The 13,164-nt window shown below is 48.7% G+C and overlaps 1 protein-coding gene across 2 annotated transcripts in view; it reads right to left on the bottom strand.

Annotated features, from left to right (window-relative positions):
• CTPS1 (CTP synthase 1) overlaps positions 1 to 12,883 on the bottom strand; it is a 30,689-nt gene extending 17,806 nt beyond the window's left edge. Inside the window, exons 1-7 of one of the 2 annotated variants that reach the window (XM_027567769.1) lie at positions 12,646 to 12,883; positions 8,352 to 8,530; positions 7,309 to 7,479; positions 4,538 to 4,638; positions 3,652 to 3,768; positions 1,195 to 1,278; positions 86 to 166 (exon numbers count right to left, since the gene is read on the bottom strand). In XM_027567769.1, the coding sequence (XP_027423570.1) occupies positions 86 to 166; positions 1,195 to 1,278; positions 3,652 to 3,768; positions 4,538 to 4,638; positions 7,309 to 7,479; positions 8,352 to 8,517 (720 nt within the window). In that variant the 5' untranslated portion in view covers positions 8,518 to 8,530; positions 12,646 to 12,883. Of the gene's footprint in view, positions 1 to 85; positions 167 to 1,194; positions 1,279 to 3,651; positions 3,769 to 4,537; positions 4,639 to 7,308; positions 7,480 to 8,351; positions 8,531 to 12,645 lie in introns of those variants that run through there. The other variant, XM_027567759.2, reaches the window with a different exon arrangement.
• Positions 12,884 to 13,164: the final 281 nt, after the last annotated feature.

Here is a 13,164-nt window from a genome sequence, read left to right as displayed (position 1 = left end):
AAGCTTCGTGAAGCCAAGTGGCTAAGAGACCTCAGGATAACCAGAAGCAAACCACGACTGACGAGAAGATGGAATTTCGACTTACTTGTTCAGGTTCGACGTGGCAGAACATCGAGATTTTCTCTTTCACTGACGTGTCGAGAGGATTTGAGCACCTGCACACAACCTGGCAGTAAACAAAGGAAGACATTCAGACAGAAGAAAGGGATTATGGAGCTGGGGTTTTTTCCTGACTGAAATGAAAATAGACATCACCCCATGAAGCCGGATGAAAATGTTAACTCCAGCACAATGCAGGCCAACTATGAAAACAGGACCTGTTTTCAAAACTGAAATTCCTAAAATCCCACGCTGGAGAAACGTAAGAGGGTGGCGGTGCAGATGAACACGCAGATCACGAACTACAGGAACCAACTGGGGTTTTCCTCAGGTAAAGGCTTGGGTAGGAGGGAAGGGACAGGGAATGATGGACGCAGAGGGGAGACAAGGCACGACCTCATGCATGCCCGTGAGGCTCAAAGCACTAACCATTTCCCCAGCATCATCGAAAAGCATGCCAACAAAACAAAGGTCTTATCTGCCGGGGAGCAGACATACATACATACATACATACATACATTCATTCATTCATTCATTCATTCCCTTCCTTCCTTCCCTCCTTCCTCTGTTTTATCTTTTTTTTTTTTTTTTTTTTAACTGAAGTATAGTTGACACACGATGTTACATGGGTTTCAGGAGCAAAACCCAGCCATCGGACTCTATACCCTATGCCATGCTCACTAACCGGAAGTCTGCGGCTCCCATTCCTCCCTCCCCCCACCCCCTCCCCTCTGCCAACCACCAGTCTGTTCTCTGTCTTTATCGGTCTGTTTCTGGTTTTTGTTTGTTTTGTTTTTTCGATTCCATATAAGTGAAGTCACATGGTACACAGATTTAATTAGGCATACAAGATCACGCTGAGGGGCACCTGGGTGGCTCAGTTGGTTAAGCGACTGCCTTCGGCTCAGGTCATGATCCTGGAGTCCCAGGATCGAGTCCCACATCGGGCTCCCCGCTCAGCTGGGAGTCTGCTTCTCCCTCTGACCCTCTTCCCTCTCGTGCTCTCTATCTCTCATTCTCTCTCAAATAAATAAATAAAATCTTTAAAAAAAAAAAAAAAGATCACGCTGAAACCAGGGAATCATAAAATCTTACCAGATCCGGAGAAAGCCCAAGCCCTCTGAGCTCCCGAACGCTATTCTGGGTGGGTTTGGTCTTCTGCTCCCCTGTTGAACTTGGCTATTTTACAAAAGGGAAAAAAAAGTTCCTTTCTCTAGGATAAAGAATTTTCAGCGTGAATTTTCTCTGAACCCCTTTTATTGATCAGTGTCTAATTGTTTGCATTTTTGTCAAAGGCACGTGTACATGTATTTTAGAGTCAGACAGTTCCACAAGGCCCGTCCGAACGACAGTGGTACTGGCGCCCACTGAGCCCCTCCCCTTCCCCAAACCCCAGGGGAGCCACTCTCCCACTCTTAAATGATCCTTCTGGTATGTTTCATGCTACTTCTTGACATGTAGTTTGAGACATTTCCTATTGATTCCCCTGTTAGATAGAGGAGGAACCCTCTCTACTACATAAGCACCTGTCCTGTGCCTACAGCCCATCTCATGGTTATCTCTCCAGTGTTACGTGCGTTTGAGTATTTAAATCCTGCCCATCGTAAACCATGCACCATACTTTTCCTTTCTGTCCAAATTTGGTTTGTTTTTCTTGGTTGGTGTTTCTCTTCTGTTTTCTTGGCATGCTGAGTTTCGTAAGTACTAAATTATCTCTATTCTCTTCTCACACTTCCCAGATTTGCTGGGTACAGAATTCTAGGCTGGAAAGCATTTTTCCCTGAGCACTTGTAAGGAAATAGCTTCACTGTCTTCTAGCTTCTAGTATTGCTGCTTAGAAAGTGTAACGCCTTACTAATTCTTGGTTTTTCTCTTTACAGCCTTTTAGAATATCTGCCCCATGATTATGAAATTTCACAGTGATGTGCCTTGCTGTGGGTCATTTCCCATTCAGTATATGCTGGGCATTCAGTGGGTCCTTTCAATCTAGAAACTAACATCCTGAAATCTCCTTGAATTATTTAGATCAAAGGATCAGAAAACTTTTCCTGTAGGCCAGGTAATGAGTACTTTAGGTTTTATGGGCCATACAGTCTGTCACAAGGACTCGAACTCTGCTGTTTGAATACAGAAGCCGCCATAGACAACACATAAACAGGTGGGCACGGCTGTATTTCCATACAACTTTATCTGCAAAAACGGGGTGGGCTGATCTGGCCTTGTGGGCACAGTATGCTGACCCTTGGTTCTGATGACTCGTCCCTCTCTGTTTCTCTAGTATTTTCTGGAAATTCTAGCCCAGTCCTCTCATTCTCTTACCCCTGCTCTCCCATTTCCTCTCTCTTGATCTTCTTGGGTACTTCCTAGGTTAGTTCCTCCACCTTCTTTCTCTCAAGTTTTTCATTCCTGCTATCCCATTTTTCATTTCCAAGAACTCTTTTCTGTTCTCTGAATGCCCCCTTCTTAGGGTATCCAAATTTTATTTCATGAATGCAGTTTATCTCCCCTTTGACTCTCTGAGGACATTAATGACAGGTTGTTCTGGTTTCTAAGTTTCCGGCTTCCTCTGGAGCCGAAATTTTCTGTGAGTTCCCCTTTGTCCTGCGGTTTTGATTTCTTGCGCATCTAGGTGCTTTCTCCAAATGTCTGGTGATCATTGGCCACCAGCTGACATTTAAAAGCTAACTGGAAGTTCTGAGTGAGTGGGCGGGAGGACCCTGGGGTCCTCACTATTTCACTGGGGAGCCTCTGAGGGCAGAGCGTTTTCTCCTGGGCTAGTCAGAGACCCCATCGTGAACTTCACGTGGACAGTCCAAGCCTGGCTGTGATGATTCTGGGAACTGAATGGCAGAAGAAAGCAGGGTGTCCCAACAGCATTAAAGTGCGCTTACCCCCATGGTTTTACTTCAGTATTACCCCTCTTAACTATTGCTAGTATCTGCACATCTAGAATCCCTCTCCAGAGAAAAAGCTTCAGTCTTCTGCCAAGGTGGGAAAGGTCCAAGTGTGCACATTAGAGAAGGAGATGCTGGGTTCTAGCTGCTTCTCAAATAGCAGTTATCATGAGCTGCCCCCCAGCCCCCCAGTGCACCCGGCGCTGCCCCTTCCTGAGCCTTTGGGGGTTGTGCAGGGCAAACAGGGCTACTTCTCAGCCGGCCCTGCTACAGGCTCACAACTCTGCTCTCCCATGTCCGCTACTTCACTTTCTACATGTTCCCATGTTTCGTTCCCACTGACTCCTTCATATTATCTATCTTTGTGTTTCTCTTTAAAAGAAAAAAAAATTCCCTTTACTCTAATTATAGCAAGGTTTCACCATGTAGTAGAGACAATGGACATTTTCAACCCACCATCTTCAGATGCAACTTCCCTGGCTAATCTTCTAAACGTTTTCCATCTGATCTTTTCAAAAAAGTATGATTACAAATCATTTTAAATTCACAAAGAAGATCTTTATTCCCTGCACCTCACGTATCTAAAACAGGTAAGGGATGAAAGCCATCGTCTTCTCTTTCTTCTCCATCCCCCCAAAGTAAAACTCGAGTGCCTTACCTGAGGAACGAGACTGACGTGAATATTACAAAAGTTCTCTCTCTTGACCTTGAACTGGAACTGACGGAAGGCTTCAATAAAGGGCATGCTTTCTATATCTCCCACCGTTCCACCGAGCTACAAGAACAAAGTTATTGTAGAGGTCAAGCACTAAAGGTTCCTCTCGTGCTTTAGTTTTCTAACAAATGCACCTCATCATCTCAGCCCGGTGATCAGAAACAGCAAAATGTGGACTCTCTGCGCCCGGCTAAATCACTTGGCAGTAACTGACATTTTCTTATGCTGAAAGGTTACTTTTCTGGACAGGCTCTCCATACCCCAAGGTTATAGATCTGGCCAAGAAAAAGATCAGGTGAAAGATACACTAGAAATTTTATTTATGCAAAGTAACGAAGAAAAGGAACCAAAATCTGATCTACTTAGTTAGCCGTAAATAACTTTTGTATGAAAAAGTATCCGTTATAAACAAACTGCTGGAATTTCTGAGTCCCTATTTCTGTAGGAACACAGATCCAACAGCTAGGACCAGCAGGCAGAACAGGTATAAAGAAACTGAAAGCACTGGGGCTCCTTCAGAGAGATGAACGTTCCTATCAGAGGAGAGCTGAAGGTCAGCTGACGTTCTCAAGAGACAGAGGAAAATGTGTCCGGCCGCCCTTCCTGGGACAGTCCACAGTGAGCAAATGTACACAGGCTGAAGAGGACAATCGCTTGCACGGAGGACTGCTTTCGATGTTGTGGCCACTCCCATAACTAGCACTGTGCCCAAACCTGCCCCACTGCAGTGAGGAGGGTCAAGGGCCTCATGGGGCACTGTCTTATCAGGTGCTGATGGTAGACTAAGGAGGTGAATGTGTACATTTGGTGAGAAAAGACTCATACAAACCTCAATGACACACACTTGAGGTTCCAGGCCATCTTCATCCACAGGTATTAATGCCTGTCTCATGACCCACTCCTGGATTGCATCTGTGATGTGAGGAACAACTGGAAAAGAGAAAAGAAATACATACCTTACACTTTTCTGTCAGCACTGGTGCAGGCAGACACACTTTTTTTTTTTAAGATTTTATTTATTTATTTGACAGAGAAAGAGACAGTGAGAGAGGGAACACAAGCAGGGGGAGAGAAGCAGGCTCCCTGCTCAGCAGGGAGCCAGACGCGGCACTCGATCCCAGGGTCCTGGGATCAAGGGCCTGGGCTGAAGACAGACGCTTAACGACTGAGCCACCCAGGTGCCCTGGAGGCAGACACGCTTACGTGCCGCAGTCTTGGCCTAGAGTAGTGATAGGGTCATAAAAATATTGTTGAGACCACTTTTTTAAGATGTGTTTACTTACTTGAGAGAGAGAGAGAGAGAGAGAGAGCAAGTGCACGAGCAGGGGGAAGGAAGAGAGGGAGAAGGAGAAGCAGACTCTCCGCTGAGCAGGGAGCCCAATGTGGGGCTCGATCCCAGGACCCTGAGATCATGACCCGAGCCGAAGGCAGATGATTTAACCGGCTGAGCCCCCCCAGGCGCCCCTGTTGAGACCACTCTTAAATGGCATTTAAAAATCTCTGGGCTCACACTCCCCGCGGCCTCCTTTCCAGGTTTCCAAGTTGTGGCTGGACGCACAAGAGGGTAAGGCCAAGAGTGTGTCCGGAACCCACTCAGAGCCCTTATACCCTGTGCAGAGACTACCCCGGCTGCACCCCCGCACCACTTACTGCTGAAGGCAGCCACTTCACACGGGGTGCTTTCCAGGCCCCTGTTCCAGGATGTTCCAGCGTACCAAAGGATAAACAGCCCCGGGGTAAGAGACAGTACGGGAGGGCAGGGTGGTCAGGAGCGCAGCCTCTGGGGCCAGAATGTCTGGATTCATACCTCAGTTCTGCCACTCATCAGGTCCCGATCCTTGAGTGAATCACTTAACTATTAAGCTCAATTTCCCTACCCGCTCAGTGGAAGTAACAGTTTCTACTTCAAAGTTGTGGGAATTTTATGCGACACCACTGGTAAAATGCTGAGCAGAGTGCCTCACGGGCCAGTGCCCCTCGGTAAAGCCAGCTACCGCTCAACACTTGTTAAAATCCTCGTTGTAGGACTCAGGAGGCAAGCTCCTCAGGGGCAGGGATTACTGTTTAACTTCCTGCCTGTTTAACCAGCAGGGCCTCAGGCACAAGGCTATTCATTATCTACTCCACACTCAGCAGCCAACAGGATCTTTTAAAAATGCAAAACAGAGCTCCCCCTTCCCCTGTTTTAAACTCTTCAATGGCTTCCCAATGCTCTTGAGTAAAATCCAAACTCTGCGGCCATGGCCCAGAAGATCCTGTGTAACCTGGCTGCAGGGCCCCCCCCCCCCCCCCCCGACCTCCCTGCCGGAGCGCCCACAGCCTGAGCCCCTGTGCGGGCTCTGCCCCCTCCTCCACAGGCCCCCGGCCAGCCTCTCAGGGCAAATGCCCCCTCGTGGAGACTCCCCCTAAGCACCTGTCCAAACAGGCTGTCCCCATGCACTCTCTCTTCTCACTATTTACTTCCTTCACAGCTCTCATCAGACATCTTGTTTCATCAGTTTGTTTTGTGTCTCCCACACGCTGGCCTCCGTGGGGGCGACAGTCTCGCTGGTCTTGTTCATCACGTAGCCCCAGTGCCAGGGAGGGTGTGACCACAGTTGAGTATTCAAGAAATATGTGACGAATGAATGCATACACGAATGAATACACTGGAGGCCTAGAACAACAAACTGATCGAGATCATCCTAATTCCTAATTGATCCCCCTTCTATGTGTCAGGAACTCAGAGAGACTTTCTTGCCCTCCCAACAATCAGGAAGGGCAGGTATTATCTTGGTTTGACAGAAAAGGGAACCAGATCCCAAAGAGGTTCAGCAATCTGCCTGTGTTCACAAAGCTGGTAAGTGGCAGGGCTACAATCTAAACATGACCCCGTGCGCTCCGAATCGGACCAGGGCGGCCCCAGACTAGAGCTGGCTGTCAGTGTGACCCTCGGCTTTCAGTTCAGCGAGGTCTTAAGCCAAGAGATTCACTCTCATAACTCAGAGACAAGACACTTTTCAGCACCCCACCCTCCCAATTTGGACTTCCGCCATTACACTAGACCAGTGGTTTCCCAACCCCACCTTTCAAGAGTGGCAATTTTCCCAAGTGAACGTGGTGGAGAACTCCAGGGCAACAGACAGACACAAGTGAAGCTGGCTGGCTCTGAGGGTGCAGGAGGACTGGAGCCCCGCCTCTCCAACTCCCCCAGGCCCACGTGCACCCATGCCTGCAGACCACTATGCACAAAGAACCTTCTCTTCCTACCACTGTTGAAATCAGCCCCAGATGCATGACATATACACACCATCCGGCTTGCTGCCCTGACCTAGCTGCCTTCAACAACATACTCCTCACGCATAAAAACAGCAGCCCTCTGGACTCACATCCTTCGAGGGGCTCACAGCTCCAGTGCCATTCACAGAGCGGCAGGGGGTTTCCTCACGCGATTTTTTTGAGTAAACAGCCATACAGCTCTGAATTTTCAACCAAAGGCATATGTCAGTAACAATACCTTGACACTTTCAGGCTGAAATTGCATAGAAAGTAAATTTCTGCACACAAGAGAAAGCAAACTGGTTAAGATTTTTTACACCTTGAAGGCAAATCCAGTTTTACCTTGGACGGTTTTCCCCAAGTAATCTCCTTTGCGTTCCTTGTTAATGACATACTGGTAGATCTTTCCAGTGGTCAGATTGTTGTCCTTGGTGAGGCGGATGTCAAGGAAGCGCTCATAGTTCCCCAGGTCAAGGTCGACTTCCCCACCATCATCCAGCACAAAAACCTCACCTGTGATGAACAGCACACGTGGTCAGGGTAAGTGAAAAACATACGTCAGGGTAAACATGAGTCTCAAAATGTAAATACGCGGATAGAAACGTCTGCATTACCTTGATGTGAAGCAGACAAATTTATTTCTAGAAAACTAAATATGACACAAAAGAAAGAAAAATCACCAACCATTCTCCAAAAGGTAATAGCATACTTCCAGTCTACCAACAAGCTCCGTCTGAATCAGGAAGTAACGAGAAACCATGGGGCGGAAGGAAAACAGCCTCCAGGGCCACGGATATAGGGAGCTTTACAGGAGTATGGGGTCTGCTGCCCAAAGAGAAAGAACTTTCAATAAAGCCTCCTACTTGAGCAGAAAAAGGTTTCAGACGGGATAAAAAGCATGATTTCCTTCAGAACTCACACCGGATATTAAGGTCCTGTTGATTAGAAAAAACCAACATCTGGCCTACACTTTAGTCCCAAACAAAGTTGTGAAACTCAAAGTTTCCCCCATTCCTTTGTTTAGTGTTCATTCCTTGAAACATCGTTCTAGAAGTTTTGCCCACGATGGTTCATTCTTACCATCACAATAGGAGACGAGCTCAAAAATGGGAAAGGAAGAAAGGTCTTCTTTTCTTTTCCCCCTCAGACAGAGGTTTCTATTACAGAAACCTCTAGACTCTGATCGCTACATTGCCTGTTTAGATTTCTGCTTCCTCTCTGTCTAGGTGAGAAAAGCAAATTCTGCTACACCAAGGACCTTTCTGGAAGGCAGAAAATGCAAGTTACGTTATGCAAAATACACACAATTTCCAAGGGCTGACCCTGTTCTTCCACCTACTCCACAATTATTATTTTAATAAAAGAAAGAAATGCATTGTGCTTACCATGTTCATAGGGAGAGAATGTTCCCGCATCAATGTTAATGTATGGGTCAATCTTAATTGAAGTTACGTGTAAACCGCATGACTTCAGTATTGTGCCCACGCTGCTGGCAATGATTCCTTTTCCGATTCCTGATATAACACCACCAGTAACTAGAATGTACTTCATTTTACTTTTTGACCTGGGAGTGGGAGAAGGAAAAATTACAAGTAAGCCAGATCTCCACAAAGCACACATATCTCAGTTCAAAGGCTAGCTCTGCATCCTCCAGGAGCCTGTTTCCCTCTCGGCCACACGACTCCAGAAGGTTGTTCTGTGGGACCCTAACAAACACTCCTTGGGATCACTGAATGGCTTTAGTCAAACAGGAGTTGAAAAACAACTTGCTAGTCTAATAATGCAGCTTTTGTTTAAAGCTTTGACAACTAACAACCTTGAGAGACAACCTAATAAAAAACAAAATGTAAAAATTTAAAAACAGCTCTGTTGATAAAAACGTTATGCCCCAAATGCTGGTTGACATAACCACCGGACCCTGGGGTACGGAAGCAGGCACCTCATTATTTACCCTGCACGGGAAGAAAAAAAGATTTCAACCTTGGATGAGCACTCCGATTGCCCACGAAAAGACAGAACGTCTCTGGCTAACCTACAATGTATCAGCAAGAAAACACAGCTTCTTCAGGTTTTGGAAGACAGAATAAAGGAACTTCAACGTTTAAAAGGAGTTGCAATGAAGCCTAAAAATCCTTTAATTAGAGGTCGTTGTCTCCTGTTAACAACTTACTCCTTGTCAGCAATCTCACCCAGGTGTGCCGTGAGGAGAAACTGTATATACTGGAGGAAAAGAACATCAGATACCAAACCAGCCTGAAGCACATAATGGGCAGAGGACTCAAAGAGAGTACAGATTCGATTAAATCCAACGAGCCGCGCAGCTGTGTCCAGGGAGGAGGAAACAGATGTGGTGAGAAATAAAGGAGTGGATGGAGGCAGGAGTGACGGAGGCACGACGTGAGGCGAACGCAACAGGCTTGCCAGGGAGAATTCATCACTTGGCCCCTAGCTTCAGAGGCCCAGACACATCGCTTGGTCGGTAAATCCAAATGTGGAGATTGTGACAATCTCCAAGTAGAAGAGAATGCTTGCTTTGGCATGGTCAGGACATTTTCCTCCTCCGGGAACACTTCATGTGAAGCCAAATTATAATAAAAATAAGCTAAGAAAGGAACAAGGAACCTGGGGGGTTCGGCTTCAAGCATTCCCCTGCCCGACTCCTCCCCAAGGCAGGAACGAATACACTTGGCAAAGTAAGAATGCTCAAAAGGACTTCCCCCTTGGATAGCAAGGAAGACACCCAGACCATGACTTGCTCTTTCTATCCTGTTACAGCATGTCCAAAAGCGTGCTCCCTGGTTTCTGCAAAATGTATATGGGGTTCCCATAAAGCCTTTTACAGACATATAAATCAGAGAAATGCTGTTAAACAGTCAGTTGGTTTAATGCCAGACCTCCAGTAGCCTTTAATAAGTTAATGCACACTGTGAGCTCCCCAAATGGGTATACAGTATACAGTTTTCCCAAACTAATTTGACCCCAACTCCCTAATATTCGAGGGGGAGAATACTACTTTTGTCACCTCACAGTCAAATGGCTCCTTAGTGGCACATGAATATTAGACGTGGCTACATTTTAGATGTGTTCTAATCAGGTATATCCCTGACACTATAACCGGTCTCAGACTCAATTTTAGGTGTTCCTAGAAAGTCCGAGTGGGTTATGGAGCACGTTACTTTTCCAGAAGACTCTTCTCATCCATTTGCATTTGATTTGCCCCAATTTTACTTAAGAGGGTAACAGCTCTCTTGAGGGGAGATTCCTGCAGCCTCCCCCAGTGCCTGGCAGTAAAGATTCCACTGTGCTCAAAGACCGGGTGGGAGAGGCTGACAGGACACACTCACTCACACTGATGAGTGACCGACCCCACCCCCCCATGTAGGTGCTACTGTGCTACACACTTTGGGGACCACAAGATTTTTTTCTTTTTTTCTTAGTTTTATTTGCATTTATTTTATGCAGAATTTCCTACCAGGCTGTTAAGTTTTTGTTTCTTCAGTTTCTTCTGGGATCTTTTTCTTCTGTGCAACCTCCTCTTCTGGATTAAGGACAATCTGCTCTTTCTCAGGAAGGACCAACTCAATGTGGCAGGGTGAGTCCATGTATGTGTTAATCCAACCATAAGCCCTGTTACACCACATCCTGGGGCTTCTGTTCACCTTGATGTGCTCAATGACGACACTGAGGGGGGACACTACTCTGTCACCTCTAAACCCTTAAGTTCAGCATCACTGTCTGCATTTTTAAGTATGTGCAGTAAAAATTCAGCACTCTTTTTGGGCCAGTGACCCGGTGTGCAGCCCCACCGTTTGACCTGGGCACAGCTACCAACTCCACCATTGTAGCAACAGAGTGGCACACGTCACATCTGCAAAGTGACATCCTTCAGATACTTGGTGTCTTTTTGGATATGCATACCCTTGGTGGCCTGAGCAGTTTCACGTGTGTTAAGGTAAACACAAAGATTTGAACCTCCTGATTTGCATGATTTTCTGGGTCAAGTGAATAGCGAACCATTTTCAGAGATCATCACCTCAGGCTGCCTATGGGAAGAGCAGAGACCCCAAAACTTAATCAGATCTGGGCTCATAACTCAAGCTGCTGGCAGTCCAGTTAGAGAAAAAAACATTTACAAATAAATGAGTAATCCAGTGATGGTGGGAAACAGGGACAACATATGAAAGGCATACTTGGAGAAGAGAGAGCTGAAAGCTTTCAGTGACAAGACCAAGGTATAGATCATGGCCCAGCAGAAGAAGGTGTGAGAAACTGAGGCAGGGAGAGGATCCAGAAGGCTCCTGCTTTGTTGACCAGAGACTTGCAGTGGACTCACTGTAAGACATAAAGCATGGGGAAGGGAACAGAGTGAACAGGAAGGTGAAGGCCATCTATAGAAAACAGAGGTAGGGCCAAGAAAAGAGACAGGGAGACATAGGCGGAAGACAGTGGGAAAGAAGTTGGAAATATAAGCAAGGGACCAAATTATGGGGAAACTTGAGTGTCCTATCTGAACTTTATTCTGAAGGCAATGGACACATCAGAAGGTTTTTGAGCACAGAACATAAATTAAGATGCATCAGACGCCCCCGGCCAGCTATGTAAGTAGAGCAAGCGACTCTTGATGTCGGGGTTGTGAGTTCGAGCCCCACCTTGGATATAGAGATTACTTAAAAATACAATCTTTATAAAACAACAAAAAAAGAATTCTAAAAAAAAAAAAAAAAAAAGAAGGTGCCCAGCTGGCTCAGTTGGTGTAGCATGCGACTCTTGATCTGGGGGTTTGTTGAGGTGAAGCCCCACGCTGGGTGTAAAGATTACTTAAAAATAAAAAAATCTTAAAAAAAAATGCATCAGAAGAATTCAACAAAGATGGAAAGGAAGAAAAGCTTTTTTGTTGTTAAAAAATGTTTTGAGAACCACCTCCAGCCTACCACTTGTGTACTGAGACCTGTCAGGTCACTCAAGCTGCTCGAAGCCCGGGTCCTTACATGTGTAAAATGGGGTGAGAATCTCCCGCATCGCCTGTCACCAGGACTGTTGAGGACTGGACATTATAATGAGTGTGGACCTAAGTGTGCCACGCAAACGTAGTGAACTTCTTTAAAAACGCAGCATGCTCACTCCGGGCGGCCCGGAGGGGAGCGAGCCGGCTGTGGGGCCGGAGGGGCCGCACCCGGAGCCCGGCGGGCGGGCGAGCCGCAAGGCCCCTTCCGCCCACGGGAGTCGGGGCGCGCCGGAGGGGCCGTGGCCAGGCCGCCGAATCCATCCCCCACGCGGCGGCGCGTCTCGGACCTTGAACCGCCTGCCAGCCAGGCTGAGGCCGTGTGCCAGGCCCGGAGGGGCGAGGGCCGGGGTGGTCCCCACCGAGCGGCGGCCGCCCGGGAGGCTCCGGGAGGGCTGAGCAGAGGGGCTCCCGCGCCTCTACGGCCCTGCCGGTCCCACGCGTCATCCCCGGCCCCCGGGTCAGCCGAGCCAGGCCGCGCTGAAATGGGCACTGCCGGCCCCCACGGCCCCGGCCCCGCGGCCTTTCCCGCCGCCCCGCGCCCGTTGCGGCCCGGCTTCCTAGCGGCTCCCGGCCACGCGGCCCCGCGCGCGGGAGCCGGCTCCTCGCCGGCCTCGCCGCCCGCCCCACTCCCGCTAGGCATGCAGCCCATTGGTCAGGCCTGCGAGCCACCTCACCCTGATTGGTGGAAACGGTGTCTGTCAACCGGCGGTGTGGCTGTCCCGCGCCGGGCTCAGCTCGCGCCGCCGATTCCTGCACGGGAGAACAGTTCCCCCGTGATCCCTGGAGTCAGCCTACCTGAGGCCGGCCTACAGGCCTGCCGTCAGCTAAGGAGCTAGGGGTACGACGCGCGCGCTGGGCCCCGGGCCGCCAGTGAACCAGCCCGGCCGCATGCGCCCGGCAGTCTTTCACGGAGGCGGGCTCCAGGCGGTGCGCACGCAGAGGCGGGAGGCGGAGCGGGCGCGCGGGCCCTCCCCGGGGCGGGGTCTGGGTGCGCGGGGCACAGGGCCCCGAGTGCGCAGGCGTGGGGGGGACGCGTTTTCTCGTCCCGGTGGGCGGCGGTGCGGGGTTGTTCCAGCGCAGCTGACGCCTTGGACGCGCGGCAGTTCGAGACCAGGCTGGTTGCGGCCTTTCTGCCTCGCAGCCTTTGTCCGCAGTCGGTGGTCCAGGCTTCCTCTCTTGCAGAAGAGGCCGTT

Source organism: Zalophus californianus, chromosome 4, assembly GCF_009762305.2.
Source record: "Zalophus californianus isolate mZalCal1 chromosome 4, mZalCal1.pri.v2, whole genome shotgun sequence".
Classification (NCBI taxonomy): domain Eukaryota; kingdom Metazoa; phylum Chordata; class Mammalia; order Carnivora; family Otariidae; genus Zalophus; species Zalophus californianus.
Note: the sequence above shows the minus strand (reverse complement) of the source record. Positions and strands in the feature narration are given on the sequence as shown.